Source organism: Crassostrea angulata, chromosome 7 (genome assembly GCF_025612915.1).
Source record: "Crassostrea angulata isolate pt1a10 chromosome 7, ASM2561291v2, whole genome shotgun sequence".
Lineage (NCBI taxonomy): Eukaryota > Metazoa > Mollusca > Bivalvia > Ostreida > Ostreidae > Magallana > Magallana angulata.
This window is the reverse complement of record NC_069117.1, coordinates 1,244,806-1,266,390: the sequence shown is the minus strand read 5'-3', so window position 1 is coordinate 1,266,390 and position 21,585 is coordinate 1,244,806. Positions and strand designations below refer to the sequence as shown.

At 32.9% G+C, this 21,585-nt stretch overlaps 1 protein-coding gene and 2 pseudogenes across 1 annotated transcript; all 3 read left to right on the top strand.

The window, feature by feature from the left end:
- Nucleotides 1-613: 613 nt before the first annotated feature.
- Nucleotides 614-2,203, top strand: LOC128155511 (uncharacterized; annotated as a pseudogene).
- A 2,061-nt stretch (nucleotides 2,204-4,264) lies between these two features.
- Nucleotides 4,265-11,530, top strand: LOC128157131 (heat shock 70 kDa protein 12A-like; annotated as a pseudogene).
- A 3,462-nt stretch (nucleotides 11,531-14,992) lies between these two features.
- Nucleotides 14,993-20,287, top strand: LOC128155500 (heat shock 70 kDa protein 12A-like). The gene is made up of 5 exons (XM_052817236.1): nucleotides 14,993-15,045; nucleotides 15,336-15,710; nucleotides 15,806-16,027; nucleotides 18,071-18,206; nucleotides 19,127-20,287. Exons 1-5 carry the CDS (start codon nucleotides 15,043-15,045, stop codon nucleotides 20,170-20,172), a joined length of 1,782 nt encoding a protein of 593 aa, XP_052673196.1. The 5' UTR covers nucleotides 14,993-15,042; the 3' UTR covers nucleotides 20,173-20,287.
- Nucleotides 20,288-21,585: the final 1,298 nt, after the last annotated feature.

Genomic DNA, 21,585 nt, shown 5'->3' with positions numbered 1-21,585 from the left:
GGTTTTTTTTCTACAAATATACACTTACTTGGCTGTGACCAAAGATGAGCAGGCTACCTCTTTCACCATTTTTGAGAGATTTAAGGCAAGAACGTGGTCGTATTACAATATCATAAATTCTCTACTCCAGAATGAAAATTAAATGCATAAATGAGACTCTTTGACAAGTTTATGTATGGGCAATGGTACTAAGGTGATCGTTAAGGCCTATTGACCACTTGTTTTTATCTTGCCTTCCATGCTCATCTAGTTTTAATCAAAAGCATAAAGTTGAGTACTTCTGATGGCAAAGATACAGGCCCAAACAAAAACGAAACCATTAATTTCTTTCAAAATGGCACCAGAAACAATGCGTAACTTGTAACCTTTAAGCAAAGATAAAACCTTTTTTTTTTCAGAGAAACAAAATTGAGTCCGATGAGCATGATTCTATTTTACGTGTCTTCTGCGCTTAACATTATGCAGACGTTGGTGACACTGGGTGAAATGGCCATTCATTGTTGAACGCCTAGAATGTCGTTTACCGGCTTGCAAACATTTTGTATTGATTGTCTAGAGACACGTACTCCAAATATTCTGAGCTCAATCTATAGAGTTGTTATCGTTAAAAGTCATGATCAGGTATGTCACTGAAAGAAATGGAACCCTTACATAACTTTGAAACTGATCTTCAAGTTATCTGAAACGTTTAAGCTACGTCATAACTTGCAAAATCTGCCTGCAGCAGTTCATTCCATAGCCAACCACGACGGCCGCTTCCCAAAGCAGAATAGCAATTTGTCCGTGTTCGATTTTGATTCTATTTTACTCTCCAATGTGTTATTGTAGTTTCCCTGAAGACGATATGACCAAGGAATCGGGTTGACGATGACAAATAATAGTCAGGTGCCCGTTTAAAAATATTTGATTTACCCTAAAAATTATTATAGTTGTTTTTACATTTAAGTTACGTGTGCAATCATCGAGTAAATGATTGTCTAATTTTTTTCGATAACAATATACTTGAAATGAGCAACATCTGTTGCTTTATTTAAAATGTCAGTGAAATTTTATTATTGATGCATCAATGATCAAAATACGGTCGATTCTAAACTTTTTTGAGTATTACATGTATATATTGGGTATATTTGGTCCATTGGATTAGAGCAATACTTTCTGGTAAAGAATGTTTTTTTATACTTCTTGTCCTGTATTCTGACACTTCCCCTAGCATCTACCATTATCTGGCATGTTGGGTTTTCTAGATAATTGTTTGAATTATCTATATAAGCTACGATATTCTATTGCAGGGGGTACCATTGATATAATGATTCACAAGATTATCAATTATTGAAAACGCCCCTATGGATGCTTTGAAATTCCAGAGGGAATTTGAGACCAAGAAAAGACAAATCAGCGATGATGATGTCTTAAGCTCCCTGATCAATTTAAAATGTTTGCGAACGTAGAAATCGGTGATCAAAAAAATGATTTAATAACATTTGCACACATATATATATCCAGAATAAAGAATTCAGGGGGTTTTTCAAAACAGCCAGGGACAAAATAATTGGTATAATTGAAAACATCTTTGCCGAAGTAGAAAATATTGATTTCATTATTCTAGTCGGAGGATTTTCATATTCAAATTTCTTGCAAAACTAGATTAAAAGCCATCCCATTTTATCGTCTACAAAGTTCATTTCCCCATAAAATCCTGACACAGTTGTCTTGCAAGATGCCTCTCTTTTTTGCTACAATATCCGTACTGTTTCCGCAAGGATATATAGACATACCTACGTTTTTAACGTTTTCGTTTATTTCGCTCGCAAAATACACCCTTAAAGCAAATATATTATTGTTGACGGCAAATAGGTTTGCGTAGATGTCTTTAGCGTCTTGGCCTATAAAGATGAATTGATAAAGTACGACGAAGTGAGAACGCATACGACATATTCAAGTCATCGCTGCAAGGATAGGAAATTCATTTTGAAGACAAAGGATCTCTTTAAAGCAAAGAATGTGTAGAGGGTCAGTTGGCTTTTGTTAGTGATGAAGGGTTCAAATCAATTGGGAAAATAGTACGCACGCATCCTAAAAATGGTCTGCCGGACTGTGTATAGACTATACAACAAAAGCATTTTTCGGACGGACTAGCATCCAGATAGAAACCTGTGATACGGCAAATAAAATTGAAGTAAACACATCCTTTGAGCTCGATTGAATAATACAGCAATAAAACATGACACTAAATGATGATAGAGATTTATCTCTAAGTCAGATTCCATCTTTGACTGTATGTTTCTTACTTTTGTTACTAATTAAGGGCATTTTCAATTTCCTAATGTCTGTATATTTTTTTTTTATTGAATTTATTTGTGTCAGTGTAGGCAACAACAGAGTCTACAGACCCCTCTCCATCATTATTAACAAACTAATTAATAAATAATATTTTTTTTCCAAATCAGCAAAGTACTACTTGATTATGATATATATCATAATGAATAAAAAGTATTTCAGTCAAATAGGTAACAAATGTGCAATTTTGGATGAAAAATTACATTTTTAAAAATTTAATTCAGCTAACATGAACAAAAGTTCCAGGCAAAGGCAACATCATGATCTGCGGTTCCAAAGCCCTATACTTTAACCACTGGGCTACGACGATATACAACCCAATCGAACAATATAGATAGTTTACAAAACGTTTAAATTGCCTTCTTGTGACGTAGTGTCTTAAAAACAATTTTTTAAAAATAAAAGTGATGTGTGATTATAAATTAAGTGATAAACATTATTATGAATCGATTTTGAATGATATAAAACTGACAATAAAATACTGAGTATAGGGCTAATATATACAAAAAGTGTGAATAACAGCCTGCTTTTTTCTATATAAGAGTTACCGTCCTACCGTCACACTCACAAAAATGAATAATAAAATCATTTTAAAATGGCAATTTTAACAATACCATGTCTAAAGTATCAAGGAAGGGTCTAATACCGGAATAAAATAACTTTTTACAGAAATTTAAATTCTAATAGGATTTTAACTAAACTCTCAGATGATTTTAAAATGCCATAGGAAATCTCAATTTTCTATAGGAAAACTACATGCCTCAATCAAATTCCTGTAAGAAATACTTTTCTTCAATAGAAAACATAATTCCTGTATGATTTTTAGAAAAATCCTCTGGGATTTTTAATATTGCCTTAAAATGAAAATTATTATTTCCTATGAGATATCAATTTCTAAACGTTAATATCTATACTGTCAGGTGACACACATTAAAAACCAAAGTGGTTATATACTTTCTAGACAATACCCATCAGTTGGTGCATGTGGATTTATAGGGAACTGCATGTTAAGCGGGTGCAAAAATGCCACCTTGCCACTGACATAATTATCGGGCACAATTACAATCATCGAACATTAACAATTTAGCAATATAAGGAGAAATTTAAAACAAGAGTTATAATAAGTTACCGTTATCCTACTACATTTTTTCCCCAACAGAATAGGTGTTGCTGCCATTATTCCGTTATATTACGCTTGGTGTGATTAAATGAGAACACACATTTCGTTTGAGTGTCTTGGTTTTTAAAAGTTAAACACAATTGGTATTTGTTTATTTAAACATTTTGCTCTAATGAATAGAATCAAGGTCTCTAAATAATCGATGGCGTATGACAATGATCAAAATCTTTACCAATTCGATGAACACCTCTAAGAAATTGGACTTGTGCCAAACTTTAATGTATACGTTATGCAGTAAAACACATCCTTGTGCAGGTGGAAAAGAAAAGTTTTTTTTCGCATTTGGTGAATGTACTTTGGTAAGAAAAATGATAGTTGGTGTACTGGTTTAACGGTGTATAAAACATGTATGCATATTTTCAGCGTAAGCAAAAGAATTAAAAACCTCAACATGGTAAATTGATTGCATGTATTATAGGAAAGCAGAATGCTTATAGTTCATAATTTAGTGTTTTTATTCTGCATGTAAAAAATATGAATAAAAATTAACGATGTTTTTGTCAATTTCCTTTTGGCGTGTTGTATAAATTATATAAAGCAGGACTGCTCTTACGAAATAAAATTATCAATTTAATTCACTTTCAATTTAAGAATACATATTACACCATATAACTGTTCAGTTTTGGAAAATCTAGAATAATGTAAATAAACTGTCTGAAAATACAACGGTATTATTACGTTACTCATTTTTAAAGGTGCATTTTTTTTTTACACTAAAAACCAACAAATGTCATTTGCAAATATAAGATGGCAGATAAAGAAATGACTCCGGTTCAAGTATCAGATATTCCCTCGATGTACAAATTGGATATTATAGTAGATTTGACATAGGCACAAGCTACACAAGGCATGCTTATAGTGACAAATTAGAGATTGCAACCAACACAATCAATCTCAATGAATGGACAGGCAATTCTACTCTTGACCCGAAGGCCAAATCCCCTACAACTGTCCTATTGAATGGGGACCAAACATTTGACTCTTTTGGGTGAGGGGCAGAAGAACGTTCGCCCAGAAGGTGGAGGAAAAAACTCACAACGAATGCTACAGATTTCGCAATTTTAAAATGAAACTTTATCACGAAAAGGTACGTTTAATAACAGAATGAATGTTAATTAGTTAAAAAAAATCAAGTCAAAGAAGTATTGTACATATTCATATATTTTTTATTTTCAAAATATTCTTTGCAGAATATTACAGATCTCGAAGCATTTCTAATACAAGATGATAAAAAGAGAATATCCCTGCCTGCCATGATAATATTTGTTCACAATAACGGCACTCAAGACGCATTTTGAAGATGCGGCCGAAAACCGAGGAGCGATATTCAAACCTGAAAATGCTCTTTACATCTTGACAGTGCCTGCTATCTGGTCCGAATCCGCCAAAGAATTCATGAGAAAGGCAGCAATCAAGGTAATGTGTTTACATTGTAGGTGCATGAATATAAACGTGATAAAATTGTTTATTGAGGTTTTGTATTATCTATATGAATGGTATAGATATATAAAAATGAATATATATATTTTATGAAATTACAATGGATTGTAGAGGGCTATAGATAAATATGACGCGTCCAATATAATAATCTGTACAGTTTTCATTTAATTATGTAAAGTTTACTCATGGCAACTTCTTTGTTTGAGTTACCTTATGTTTAAGCTTCTATGAGCACCGAATATTAAATTGGTTAACTATATTATAATTAGGCAGGTATTGCAGAGTACCAAATTCTACTAGCACTAGAACCAGAGGCAGCCGCCCTATATTGTAAGACTCTGCCGGACCGAATGCTGACAGATTCGTTCGAACCAGGAACCAGGTACACGGTCCTGGATATGGGAGGTAGGGATGTTTATTTAAATAATCATTACTAAATCATCTCAATCATGATTATACCCGCACTTTTTAAAGAAAGTTCGGGTATAATGTTGTAACCCTGTTCCGTCTGTCCGTCCGTTCGTCTGTCACGTTTTACTATCTCAAACTGCTCTTACATCTTATAAACCAGCAAACTGAACTCTTGGAGTTTGATTTGGGGTATCATGTTGTTTTGTAAAAAGGTTTCAAAAATTCTATGTTAGTCCTGGGGGTCAAATAATTGGTACAAACTCTCCTACATTTTTAAAAGTAGACAAATCAAATCTTGGAATATGTTTTAGGATATCCTATAGATGGTTTCAGAATTTTCAATTTTGTCCTGGGGGTCATTTAATAGCTGAAATATGACGTTTTTCTGTTATATGATTGGGGTGTCATATTGAAGTGTGATCAGATTCCAGATTTTTTTTAAGGGGATACGTGGGCAATAAAAATGACGTTTTTTGCGTAAAAAGTATGGTTCCCAGAACTCCTCTTACAATTTTTGGAGTAGCTAAGTCATCTCTTGGGATAAAATTGGGGCTGTCCTATAGATGTGCAATAAGGTTTTAAAAATTTAAATTTCATCCAGGGATTCAAATAGTAACTGAAAATTGACGTTTATCACTAAAAAAAATCATAGATCCAAGAGCTCCTCTTATGATTTAATGGATAGACACATCATATCTTGGGGTATGATAGGGACTGTTCTGTAGATGTGCAGTAAGGTTTTAAAAATTTAATATTCATCCAGGGAGTCAAAAAGTAGCAGAAAAATTGACGTTTATCACTTAAAAAAAACATAGATCCTAGAACTCCTCTTATGATGTAATGGATAGACATATCATATCTTGGGATATGATAGGAACTGTTCCATAGATGTGCATTGCGGTTTTTAAAAATTAAATTTAACCCCGAGGCCCATTACCTACATACCTTTTGATGCCCTTAAAGGATCAAGAATATATAAAGTTAAGGGGTGTGGATCTCAACCGTTTTCAAGATATTCGTGCACTTCCTGTTCGAGGGGGGTCATGACCACCCCCTGGGGCCAATGACCTACATACCGTTTGATGCCCCTTGACACAAGGCACAAGAATATAGATGGTTTAAGGGTGGGATCTCAACTGTTTTGAAGATATTAAGGGACTTGCTGTTGGAGGGGCTCAGGACCACCCACAAGGCCCATGACCTACATATATTTGATGCCCCTTGACATCAGAAACATGAATATATATGGTTTAGGGGTCATGATTATAACAGTTTCAGAGATATATGGTAATTTTAAATTCCTGGGGGGTGGGGTGGGGATGACCCCAGGGGTCAGATCTCATAAACCCTATATGTTGCAAGTAACAGTCAATATATGATTATGAAAACCCTATATTATTATCTTTGTCCGTTTTCAAGTTACCATTTACAATAGAGTCTACGATACTTCCTACAAGATTCAATGTTAGACCCCACACCCTTTTGACCCTCCCCCCCCCCCCCCCCCGAAAATTGAGAACAATCAAACTAGGGTGCACAACTAGATATGCAGGCCTATCATGTCCTAGAGTTTTGTACACTTCTTTTTAGCCATCTCTGAGAAACAAGTTCAGAGCGGGAAAGAAGAAAAAGAAGAAGACAAAGAATAATAATACATGTATTAAGAACCGCACAAAAACAATAAGTCTCCAAATTTCATTCGAGAGTCTTAATAATAAAGATTAAATAGAGATAGGATCATCAAACATCAACAATTTAAAGATAATTGACAATTTCTGGCTTAGTCTTATTTTAAATTACATTAAAAAATTGTCAAATATATGACTTGGAACCCCCTCCCCCAAACAAACTCAAATATAAACTGTTCTCCCCCCTTAATTGTCGAATGATCTATTAAAATCAAAATATAATTTGGGTGTCTAAAAACTTTTATAAACTGGTAAAACATGTTATTCTTAAAAAATATGACATTACAGCTTGCATTATTGACAAATGATCTATTGAGATATGATCAGAGGTCATATTTCTACCTTGTGATCAATAACTAGTATTCATTGACAAGTTAAAATTAATAACAATAAATGATTCAAATTATCAATGTTTATACTCCACCTCCACCCCCCCCCCCCCCCCCTCCTAATCGAACCTGGTTTTAAAGATTAAGTCAGTCATTCTTACATGTGTACAGTAGCAAATTTTAAATCATTTCTTGATTGCTTTTTCTCTCCTGATACACATTAACATTTTGGAAATTGCTTAATTCAATTCTGAAGATTTATAAACAAAATGTTACATGCATGTGTTTTCGCCTATTTTGGGCAATTGTAAAGTCTCATCAACAAAGCAGCCATCATTAGGCTAGGAATTACCCACATGGATCAAACACTACATATGAATAAGATAAATTACTTTATTGTTTCTAGTTCTAGAATGTCAGAGTATCTCCAAGGGGGCATAATCTATATACAATTTTACGCGCTATGACACAAAGAGCAAGAATAAATTAAATGATGGTTTAGGGATGAGAATGTCAGATCTCAGAAGTTAACCAAATATACAGTATATCATCATTTCCTATTTCATAAAGGCACAGGGGGTGGGGGGTTCAAAGACAACACCTGGGGGTCATTAATGTACTTTACACCATTTGATGCATCATATACATAGAATGACATTAGAAGATGTTTTGTATTTTCATGTTTCGTCGGGTCAGAATTGTCCCATAAGGTCATGACCTACATTGTATTTGATGCATTATAATACATTAAGAAAGAAATACTCCTTCCTTCCTATTATAACTCATAAAAAAATGATAAGTGTCTACACTTACTTACATGTAATACACAAATTTAATACGAAATTGTTTATACAGGGTCAATATGGGGTGAACTCAATAGTGAAAGTCTGACAAATGAAAAAATAACTTTTGCAATTAAAATGACAGGAACTTTACAAATGCGATAGGATAGGTAACGATGACAAGCTTTTTTAAATATTAAAAGATGATGATACAGTATGCTGTCAAAGGGAGATCGCATTTAGAAAGTGAAAGAAGAACTTATGTATGCTGGCATCTCATTATATTAATTGTGCTACTGCTACTACATGTATTATGCTTAGCTATATTGGTCAACATCATAATGATAATCCAATTGAAACACAATAATGAATTCCTTTAGTTAATCTTAACTAATCCTTTTCTGCAAATGAAAAACACATACATGTATGTATGCACGTGAACCCATCTAATCAAGCTGGGTAAAACTAGTACCCGCTAATGAGATCTGCAGATCTGTGTTGTGTACGTAACTTCAGACAAAGATAAGTTATTTGTATCATGCATGTATTTTTATGACCTATTCTTCAACACCCTTTGCACTATTTTATTAGGTAAATAACAGCTTTAAGGTGGTTCAGGAAACCTGCATATTGTGATGTATACTTCCTAATGAGATAAACAATAAAGTATATTAATTGGAGCAGTTTAACCCCAAATTGCACATAAAGTGCTGTTCATGTGTATTACCATATGGGAAGGGACCTCATCTTTCAGTTATGAAAATTATAATTTTTAAATGTATCACCGGAACTTGCATGTGGCCTTCATCTTTAATTAAACTGGTACAAAACAGTGTTATTTATGGGCAAACACTTGGTGCGGGTATTACTGGCTAATGACAGCTTCTAGTTTTACTTTGTACTCTATTGATCTTTGTATATCAATCAATCTTTTAACAAATTCATCTGATCTATCAAATCTGACTATCTGTTAGTCCTTAATTTCGTCTATCTGGCTGTCTGTGTGTATTAGTTGGTATGTTGAATAAATTAGGTAATGTCATATACCTAGTAGTGTATCAGCCCCGATATACGTGTTTTGGACTTGGTGAGATAGCAACCAATAGGCCTGTATCGCCCTCGGGGCTTATATTTTTCTGTCTCAGCCCGTCGTCCAGGGGGTGTATTGCCCTCAAATTTAAAACAGCTATTCCCAAATACCTCTGCTTTAAATTTAGACTAGTTTGTGAAATAACGATAAAATAACAAATAAATAATACAAAGCATCACCTTACACGTCTGAATATTTTTAGTTATTGCTAAAAATTGAAAAATAATATTTCAAGAATAGCGCCAAAGAGTGATATGTATCTAAGTAAGGGGAGGTAACCAACACAACGGTTGTGTATTTAGAACAATAGCACGCTTTATTTAATATCACTCAACATTTAAAATATGGAGGGTATAGAGAAGGATGGAACGAGGGTTAATCTAGAAAACCAGAGTTTAGATTGTAAAAAATAAGTGGTTTATTAACTTAAAGTAATGCATGCGCCTAAGAACGTTCTCAAACAACTTGCTTTCCAGTATGGATTTTTATAAATTGAATCTGCCAGTAAACTTACGAAATCCCAGTGAAAGAATTTGACTCATTAAGAAGTTGCGTAGGATGGAAGTTTCTCTCTCGATAATTTTGAATTCTAGAAGATAATGCTTCATCTCAGACGACAGACTAACTTCTACTGTATTTCAAACGACGATGGTTTGTCAACAAAGTCTGACAACTCTTACAGTTCTTAACACATATAAAACGGATTAAAAACGAGTTTTGTGAATCCGAATAAAAATCTTTAGCTTCTTCATGATAAATGATATTCCTTATTTGGAATTTGAATTTGAATAATAGTCTTTCATTTTAGATATATGATATAAACAACATCACACTTTTGTTTGGATCTCGTCCCTGGTATCAGCCCTCGGATGGTATCGGCCCGCACCCTTCGGGCTTGGGCCAATACCAACCATTCGGGCAGATACCAGGGCCGAGATCAAAACAACAGTGTGATATTCTATATTCATCAGATAAGTGCTAAAGCGTTTGCATCGAGGAATTTATGATTTAAGTTCCTAATATTCGCGTTTTCGCAATTAAATTTGCTTCACTATCATTGGCTATTTTATTTTAAGAAATTTATTTTTTTGTTGCATCAATAGGTACCGTGGACATTGTTGTTCACAAGATCATGGAGGACGATACGCTAGCGGAAGTCTATAAAGACAGCGGTGGAGATTGGGGTGGGACCATTGTTGATGCCCAATTCAGGAGTTTGTCGTCGGACTTTTAAAAAACAATTATTGTTTTGAACAGTTATGGGAGTTAGCTCCTTTGGATGCTTTAGACTTCGAAAGAGACTTCGAAGCAAAGAAAAGACAAATAAGCAGTTATATGAAGGGGAGTATTCGGCTTCAACTACCACAGCGGTTAAAGCAGTTTGCAAACACAGGGGTTCTAGATCAACACATGAGAACGTTAACATTTGCAAACATGTATGTTCAAAATGAACAGTTTAAAAGCTTTTTTATTGTAGCAAAAAATAAAATTATTGGTATTCTGAAAGATATTTTGGTTGAACTAGACACAATAGATTTCATCATCATGGTCGGAGGATTTTCAGGCTCTAAGTTATTAACAGACGAGATAAAAAGCAATCCAGCTTTTTCTGCCATTAAGTTCATCTCTCCAAAAGACCCGGGCACGGTCGTCCTACAAGGGGCCGTTTTATTTGGACACAGTCCTTGTGCTGTTTCTGCAAGAATCTGCAGATATTCTTAGGGTATACGTGTCCTAAAGCCATTTGGTAGCAAGATACACCCTCAAAGCAAACTCGTTATAATTAACGGTGATGAGGTGTGCAAGGATGTTTTTATGCCTTGGTGTACAAAGATGAGTTAGTTAAGTACGACGAAGAGAGGACTTTCTAGGGTATATCGCATCATCGAAGCAATGAAAGAAAATTTCATTCAATAGAGGTAGTACTCTATCAAACCAAAAATGTGGTAAAGGGTCAGTTGGATTTTGTTACTGATGAAGGGTTTAAATCAATTGGAAAAATTGTATGCAGGCCTCCTGTAAATGGTTGGCCAGACACTGTTGACTATACAACCAGCATATACTTCGGACAGACAAACATTCGGTTAGAAACATGTGATACGGCGAATTGAGTACAAATAAAGGTATTTCTTGAACTGGACTGAATATTACAGCAGTAAAAATATAAGACTTAGTAATGTCAAAGACTTGTTTCCAAACTACGAAAAGGGAAAAAAGGAGATGATCTAAAATGATATTAAGGATAAAAAAATCCTTTTGTGAAACTTAAAGGGTCATGGCCACAATGTTAATCAAATGTTTTTTTTTTATTGTTTGCAGTGCTTTAGTAATGCATATCCATTGATCAACCAACATTTGAGTGCCAGTTGTAGAGTTATAAAAATATACAATTGTTTGTTATATAAACAAGGCCTATCTTTATGTGTTATATAAGTTTGCATTCTATTGCATTAGAAACAATAAATAAACATAAGTAATGCGATAAATTGAAGAAATGGCAATCGGTTAAAAAATCCTATTCGGTTTATCGCAAAACGCTCCGATTGAATAATCGGTTAATCGTATCAGAAATTCAGAACTTACCTTTAGTAAACGTATTTTTATTATTTTGTTCTCAAATAAAATTTTTATTGACTCAAAGTGTGTTAATTTGTTAGTATAGTCAAGTTTAATGATAGCATTTCATTGAAAAAAAGGAGAAATTTAAAGAGAAAAGTAATACACATATAACGAAAGAACGCCTGCTGTAGAAATTACCCTTTTATATGGCACTGATGTACCTAGTATTTTCTTGCTAGACCAGCAATATTTAGCAACAATTCGTAATGTTCAGACTACCTTTCGAGGGGATCAACGTTTTGTGTTCCTTTTTTTTTTTTATACTTTGACACTTCACTTTCCAATCTGTTCAGCTCGTCTTGAAACACTGAAAGAAAGACCAGCGATTGTTTAGCTTATACAACAACGTGTGAAAAACATTAGTTTCAAAATTATTGTGATCGGCTTCGGCCGATCACTGTTGTGTCAACATGAGGCATCCGGCAAATGCTTCCACGTGCGCACACATTCCGCTTGTTTTAGTTCGTGTAAGCTTTGGTTTAGTATTTTTATAACATTTTTCTCAGTTTTATTTCAATTACCTTAAGAGATGCAAACATACATTAAATACAGTTTGACCTGTTAATTCAAGAATGCACATTTTGTCTCACGCGTAAGAATTTTGATCGAAATTCATTCAGTAATGCAGTTGACCTCGATAAACTGACCTCGATTTTAAGAAGATGCTCCATGAACTGACCTCGATCTATTGACGTTTCACAATAGTAGCTAGAAAGACGGCTTGGTTTATAATCAAGGTTACGTTATAATGCGACATCAATAGCAAGTTATGATGGCATTCAATGTTTTTCAGACGCATAAAATTGTAAAAACGTGTTAATGCTCTTAGAAGAGCTCTACTCAGTATTCTGAAGAAGATACATTTACATTTAATAATTACGTTAAAAATACAAAACTAGACAAGGAGTTTACGAACGGCTTTCCCCAAATTTATTTCAAAATTAAATTTGTTGACGGTTTATAATGAGGAAATTATGGTGTACAGATTAAGAATATTCTATATTTTGTAAAAATACAGTACCTTTTTAAATATTTTACATCAAACTGATCATGTTGATTGCTTCTAGCGAACTATATATCATTATTGCCGATCATTCCTTTAAATTGAATACTTTTTTTGAATTCCCGCTTCTGCTTGATGATTTAGCATTGATATAACGCGCGCGACAAGAGGCCATCAGCAAAGAACTCCTCCCCCAATATATATATATATATATATATATATATATATATATATATATATATATATATATATATATATATATATATATATATATATATATATATATAGTGGAGCCTCAGTTATCCGGACGCTTTCGTTCCCAAGTCAAATCGTCCGGATAGGTGAAGCGTCCAGATATCTGAAATGTGTCTATTGTTGTCATGAATGATAATGTATTTGTATACAATGGCTCCCAGTGTTGATACTAGGTTTATTTGCCTTTCATACCATATAGCAACACATGCTAGAGTTGTCTGTTAATATGAACGCTTTGAGGAGAACTTTGCTTTATTTTATTATTTTGTCATGAAATATTAACCGGACAACAATGACAACCGAATCGAGCTAAATTCTTTGTGTCCAAGTGTGATATGTGTGTGATACACTGTTGTTAACAATTTTCCAATTTTTGTGATTTTGGAAGTCAGTGTGTTTATACTACTTATGAGGGTCTAGCTTGTAAAAAAGGTGGGAAACTTAATTGACAATGGTAATCTTTTGTACTGAGTAGGGTATCATCAAATTTTACCGTCCGGTTAAATGAAGCAAGATTAGTAGTAAATCAGTGTTTTGTGGTAAAGACAGACCGCCCGGATCCGGAACGCGGAATTCCGGATAAATGAGACAAAATAACGTATAAAAAGATCTGTTCCCAAATAAAATCGTCCGTAAACTGAAGCGTTCGGTTATCTGGCGTCCGGATATCTGAGGCCCCACTGTATATAATAAGCACAAACATTGCAATAACTCTCAAATTGACATATACCTGCCCATACTGAATGATATTGATATATATAAAGCACAGTGAAATTCACTTTTGTTGGAGCTCTACCTTCCGCCCCGACCGAAGCTTGAACTCACGACCTCTGAAACCCATTCTCCCAGCAGTGAGCGGCCACCGCGCTCCCCACTCGGCCATCTAGGCAAAATAAAATCTTGCTTTCGATGACGAACGGAACCTAGCGCACTGGCCGCGCACTACACAGTTGCTTGAGATACAGGTAGAATACAGTTAAACAATCTGAGAGGATCAGAACGAAACGCATTGCATATATATATATATATATATATATATATATATATATATATATATATATATATATATATATATATATATATATATATATAATAAAAGAAAATAGCAACACTACCTAACTACTATAGTAACTAACTAACTAACTACTGTTGCTTTTTTCTTTTATTATATTTTTACCGTGTACTGAGAAAAAAGTTTTGTGATTATATATATATATATATATATATATATATATATATATATATATATATATATATATATATATATATATATATATATATATATATATATAATTTGTACACGTTGTTGTATTGTGTGTGGCCCAAATAATGAAGACTCGTCAGATTGCGAGAATGCAGCATCCATATTTTGAACATAATCATGTACAATAGCAACGACTTTCCAATCAAAATGACGACAGAATAAATGTTTATAGTTCTCAATAACGATTTTATTATTATTTACACATGATTAAAACACGTGAACAATAAGAGCAGTTTTGAGGTGTTGAAACATAAATTAGCAATTATAACTCCGGTACACATCCCTTTAATTCAGCAAGGAGAAATCAATTGTCCCAAAATTACAGCTCTTATCGATGTATGAAAATGTTATTATATATTTTATAAACATTGGTAGTTCTTATTGTTAATTTGTTATATAAATTGTATGAATTTTTTTTTCGATTAACCTATTTCAAAATCTGTAACCGATTAATTGGTTAACCGGTTAGCAATTGACATCTTTAAGTAATATAATTAAAATATAAGTCAATTAATCACCAAAATAGGGCACAGAGACGCACTCGATAAATACCTGTAAGAAATTGGACTCAAGCCAAACTTTAATTCCTACGTCATAACAAAGACTGATATAGCTAGATATATAGGAATATAGGTCCGTCGCAAATGGTAAGGGTACTTTGATTTAAAAAAGAAAGTGTTCTTGTTTGATAGTTTTTAAATATGTAGGAATTCTATTTATCAGCACTGACTTTTAACCTACTTTTTGGGTGTCATTTCATTCATAAAAAGCAGGATTGCTCTTCATAAAATAAGTATTTACTTTCGGTTTGAGAATACGTGATCCACCCTATAACTGAACACCTTGTGGATGTCCTGAAAGTAATAAATATATGGCTAAATATAAACGACAGTATTTAAAAGTTACACATTTGTAAAGGAGCAATTTCATTTTGCAGTGGCACTTTATAAATACAATTTTGAAAAATAAGATGGCGGATCAGGAAAAGCTTCCCGTTCAAGTGTCAGAGTTTTCCTCGATGTACAAATGGGATATTATAGTAGCATTTGACATAGGCACAAGTTACTCAGGGTATGCTTACAGTGACAAAATAGAGATTGCAACAAACACGATTAATCTCAATGAATGGTCAGGGAATTCCACTCTAGACCCGAAGGCCAAGGCCCCTACAACTGTTCTGTTGAATGAAGATCAAACCTTCGACTCTTTCGGTTATGAGGCAGAAGAACGCTATGCTCAAAGGGTGGAGGAAAAAACTCACAATAAATGCTACAGATTTCGAAACTTTAAAATGAAACTATATCATGAAAAGGTAAACAATGCAACAGCTTTGAAGATAGTAATAAAAATAAAGAATCAAATTGAAGAATATTAAGTAAAGAAGACATTAATGTTTGTTAATTGTAGAATATTACAGAAGCATTTGTATTACAAGACGATCGAGGAAAAATATCACTTCCTGCCATGGTGATATTTGTACACACGATAAAGGCGCTAAAGACTCATTTTGAAAATGCGGCCAAAAACCGAGGAGTGGTATTCAAACCTGAAGATGTACTTTATGTGTTTACAGTTCCTGCAATCTGGTCGGAATCCGCCAAAGAGTTTATGAAAAAGGCAGCAATCAAGGTAAGTTGTTAAGAATGTAGATGCATGCACATTATTTGGATTGGATCAAAAAGATTTTCAGATCAGGTTTATCATCACACAAGATGGAAATTGGATTGGGGGTCAACAACATCTAACGCTTTGGAAATTCAGTTCTCGGTAGATCTTCATAATACTGTCGAAATGAATTATAATTTACTAATTCCAAAAATTATAGCTATGGTCCAGCAATGGAAACGACGAGTTCTTACCCCCATTGGTAGAATTACTGTTATTAAAAGTTTGCTCATTCCAAAACTAAATCATTTATTCATATCACAACCAAATCCAAAGAAAGAAACAATTTCATACCTTAACAAAACTATTTTTGAATTTTTGTGGAAATCTAAGATTGATAAAGTTAAGAGGTCAGTCATTACTCAGGACTATTCGTCAGGAGGGTTAAAAATGGTTGACATTAACAATTTTATAACATCTCTTAAGTGTTCTTGGATTAAAAGGCTTACAAAAGCACACAAACCTTGGATGGATTTTTTATTTACCATTTATGGAAATGATTTTTTACAGATACACAAGGTAAACAATGATTTTTGGAAAGATGTGTTAAATTCATGGTTATGTTTTATTACTACCTGTAAGAATCACCTAAAGGTAAAAGATATTTTTTTAAATACTCCAGTGTGGTATACGTATAACTCAAATATACACATAGCAAATAAATATGTTTTTATTAAAGCCTGGTACAAGACCGGTGTAAAGGTTATTCAAGATTTTTATGATGAAAATGGTATTTTTTTTAGATATTGAGGAATTTAAATGTAAATACAGTCTCAAGATTATATGTACAATGCAATACAATAGTGTAAAAACAGCAATTTTTAAGCTTTTCAAAATGTCTAATATTGACAGGACATCTGTTAAAAGAAATCCTAATCCATGTATACCATTTTTTTCCCCAAACAGTTATACCCATGAAAAGTGTACAAAAATTATTTATAATGTTTTGAATGAAAATGTAGTTATTCCAATTGCTGTAACCAAATGGAAAACAGATCTAACGGATTATAATGTTGAAGATCTTACTGTATGTGACATTTTAAAGATTTGTTTTAATACAACCAAAGATTCTTCTGTACAATGGCTTCAATTTAGAATTTTACACAAAACTCTTCCAGTTGGCTTCTACCTTAAAAAAATTAATGTCAAAACTACTGACATATGTGGGTTCTGTAAAAGTAATGTTGAAACCATTATACATTTTTTTATTTCTTGTGAGAAAATACATACCCTGTGGAGTGAACTTAGTTTTTACATTTACAGAAAGACGTCTGAAAGAGTCGGATTTAATATGTCTAATATTATACTTGGCCAACTTCCATTGTCGTTTCATAACAAAGTCATTAATTTTTTTATTCTTTATATGAAACAAGATATATTTTGTTGTCTTATGTCAAATAAGATTCCATGTTTAATTGGTTTCCTTTGTCATTTAAAACTAAAATACAATTTTGAAAGATATGCTGCAATACAAACTTGTAAATCACAATATTTTGAAAAATTATGGGATAGTTGGAAAGGTATCTTTGATGCTGACATCTAATCTATTTATAAAATGACTATTTTTTCTATTTCTGTTTTGTCACTTAAACTTTCTTTTTTTCTTTTTTCTTTTCATGTAGGCAAGTAACCACTAAATAATACATTTAGGTGTTTTTTCATAAGTGTGGGTGTGTATGTGTGTGTGTGTGTGAGACTGAATGTCTTTTGTGTTTGTTTGTTCCTTGAAAAAGAAATAAATTATATGAAAAAAAGAATGTAGATGCATGCACATTCACCTTATAACAAATTTGTTTAATTAGTTTGAAAAGAAAAGAAAAATCAAAAATGCTTTGAATTTGTAATTTATTTAACAGTTTGACTGATATAAAAATATTTTATGAATTTACAATAGATTTTATGGAACTGTGTGTGAGAATTTAATGCCTCCAAAAATGATGCCTTTATTAAGAAGTAATCTTATTAACTTTAGACTTTCACTGAATTTGTCATACCTGTTTGAACTAGGCAGACATTGCAGAGTACCAGATTGTCCTTGCGTTAGAACCAGAGGCGGCAGCCCTTTATTGTAAGAACCTGCCGAACCGGATGCTGACAGAGTCGTTCGAACCAGGAACAAAGTACATGGTCCTGGATATGGGAGGTAGGAATGTGTATTTAGATATAGATTTCAATTTTCTCAAGCATGGTTTAATATCTATCTAGCTACAGTACTCGATCGATCATGGTAAAGTCCCATGGACCAGATTATTAGTTTCACAACATCCTTAATTGTTATAAATGTATCCGTAAAACGAATTCGTTAAAATAAGTATAGCAACTTCTTTATATAAACTGCTTTCATTCGAAACTTAAAATGATAGAAACGTATTAAATTTCATTATTTGACACCTCTATCATCATTATCCATGAAGTCGTTATATTTCAAATCGTCAGAACCATACAAGGATTTGATAAAAAGTTGCTAGGAACAAACTTTTCTATGTCCGAGATCTCGCTATATCTGTGTTCGAACTAAACAAGTATCTATCTATCTATCTATCTATCTATCTATCTATCTATCTATCTATCTATCTATCTATCTATCTATGTTGTCTGTCTGATCCTGAATAAATTTTAGATAAAAACTTTTGTTTTTAATAGATTTGCATTATTCTTATGTTTAAACAAGAAGTTAACATAGATTTATTATATTGGCTACTTTATTGAATGCAGCACAAGATTTGTTGGACTTGAAGACAGATGTGTTGCCCAAAGGCCGAGTACAACATTTCAGTCTTAAGGTCCAATAAATCATATATTGCCCGAATCCTAGTCAACAACTGTAAACTCAGATGTCAGTATAATTGTAAGTAGCAACCAGCCATTTGTGTTGAACACCTTTCCTGGTTTTATTTTCCAAAATCCGCTGAAATCGGACAAATATGAATTCGCTGAGACGTAGTGGTTTAACAATGTTTATGTTGGACTGAAAGACCGGTCAACATGACATGTTTGACAGGTTTAATCAACTAATGAGAATAAGTATTTATAAAAGTAAAACGATTATTTTTGTTTCATCAGGAGGTACAATTGACATAGTTGTTCATAAGATCATGGAAGACGGCACGCTAGCAGAAGTCTATAAAGCCAGCGGTGGCGATTGGGGTGGGACCATTGTGGATGCCCAATTCAAGGATTTTGTCAATGAACTTTTCAAAAACAAGGAATGTTTTGAAAATTTGTGGGAGTTGGCTCCTTTAGATGCTTTAGACTTTGAGAGAGAATTTGAGGCGAAGAAAAGACAAATCAGCAGTAATATGAAGGGGAACATTCGGCTTCAACTACCTGCGCGGTTAATGCAGTTTGCAAACACTGAGATTCAAAAGGAACATAAGCAAACACTTACATTCGCACACATGCATGTTCAAAATGAACATTTCAAGAGTTTTTTTACCACTCCAAAAGATAAAATTATTGGTATTCTCAAAAACATTTTGGTTGAAATAGGGACAATCAATTTCATCATCTTGGTCGGGGGATTTTCAAGCTCTAAGTATTTGACAGACGAGATAAAAAGCAACCCTGCTTTTTCTTCCATTAAATTCATCTCTCCCAATGAACCTGGCACAGTGGTACTAAAAGGAGCGGTTTTATTCGTCTACAATCCTCGAGCTGTTACGGCAAGAATTTGTAGATATACATACGGAATACGTGTAAATAAACCCTTTGATAGCAAGATACACCCTGAGAGCAAACGCAGAATCATTGATGGCGAAGAGAAATGCATTGATGTTTTTAACGTTTTGGTATACAAAGATGAATTGGTGAAATATGATGAAGTGAAGACAGAAGAGTTATACTCATCTCATCGTAACAAGGATAGAAAATTCGTTTCAATAGAGATAGAACTTTTTCAAGCCAAAAACGTGGTTAAGGGTCAGTTTACCTTGGTTACAGATGAAGGGTTCCAGTCTATTGGAAAAATTGTTTGCAAACCACCTGAAAATGGTTGGCCAGACAGGGTAGACTATACAGCCAAGATATACTTCGGACAGACAAACATTCGGATAGAAACCTATGAAACGGCGAATAAAGTACCAATGAAAACATCTTTTGAACTAGACTAATACCAATATTTTATGAAACGCGAGACACTTCTCTATAAAAGAGTAGAAGTTGGCAAATTGTTACAAAAATATACTGTAAAAATGAAAATTCCTTTGAAAATTTAGAATTATTATTATTTGAAAAAAAAAATCTTGTGATATCTGAAGGAGGCCAGATTGTCAACAAATTAACTATCAGATCTACTTAAGGATGACGTTTACTCAGAATGAAAAAAAAATCCACTGATGATAATGAAAAACCATCTATTGTGTGCTATAGAACTTTGTTTGTATTGTTATTTTTCACTTTCAGAAAAGTAGGTCAATGACCTACTTTTTGAGTTAATGGCCATTGAATATTTATTGAAAATTCAAGAAAAATCCCATAAAATTTTACACTACGAATAAGATTTTCTTAATTATAAAAATATTACAAATAATTAAACACTTCAAAAAATAAGATACAGTTTACGAATGGTAGTAGCACTAAATAAGTACACAACATTAAGATTTCAGCATCAATTTTTAAAAATAATTCAGTCCGAATTTCCTCTATCAGTTTTCAAATCCCTACCCATTTTTGATTCAATTTTACAAAAAATTGAATGATGATAATACAAAAACATTTATGATATTGAACTACTTATATTTACCTTATTCTGTTGGCATAAAATTTATATGAGGTCAATGATCAAAATTTTGAGATATGATGTCTTTTATCGTTTTTAAGCATTTTTCAATATTATAATTATTCGTGCCATAAGATTATTTTAATGAATAAGTGAGGTAAAACCAACGGAAAATATGCAAAATTACGTAGACTTAAATATAAAATCCTAACTTTTAATATTAGACTACTGCCAAAAAACTTTTAGTAGAAAACAAAATCTGCAAAATTTAGTCCGAATTTCCTCTGTTTGGCTAAAAGTCAATTTTTGTTTGAGCATAATTCCATAATAAAGTAAGACTATTGAATGTTTTGTCAATAATAATCCATTTCATAAATACTTTTTGTGTTTAGAACAAATTTCACTCATTACATTGAACTTTTTAACTATCGGAATTTGAGAACTCAAACCCTGAGTAAATAACACCCTTAAGAATTTTAATTTTGATTTGTTCATTATAAATAAATTTGATTTTGCAAATAAAAAAATCCAAATATTTTACCTATAAAACTTTGATTCTTTCCATTATTTGATATAGAGCTCTTCTTCTAAAGGAGATCAAATTAGACCTAAAATGGGTACGACCATAGAACCCTCTTAATATACTGGAACACACCCTAATCAGATTGTAGTTTTTTTTATCATGAATAGAAAAATTGCCCTGTATATAAGATATTAAAATTGGACATTCACAATGTATGAGATGCTTTCGTAATTGGTTACGATATGACTTGCTTAAAAAGAAGTTTTAGTCTTAAATCTGTGA

Coding starts and splice junctions, on each gene's coding strand:
- LOC128155500 (XM_052817236.1), top strand. Junction 15,711..15,805: donor TGAAACTATATCATGAAAAG/GTAAACAATGCA, acceptor TGTTAATTGTAG/AATATTACAGAAGCATTTGT. Junction 18,207..19,126: donor CATGGTCCTGGATATGGGAG/GTAGGAATGTGT, acceptor TTGTTTCATCAG/GAGGTACAATTGACATAGTT.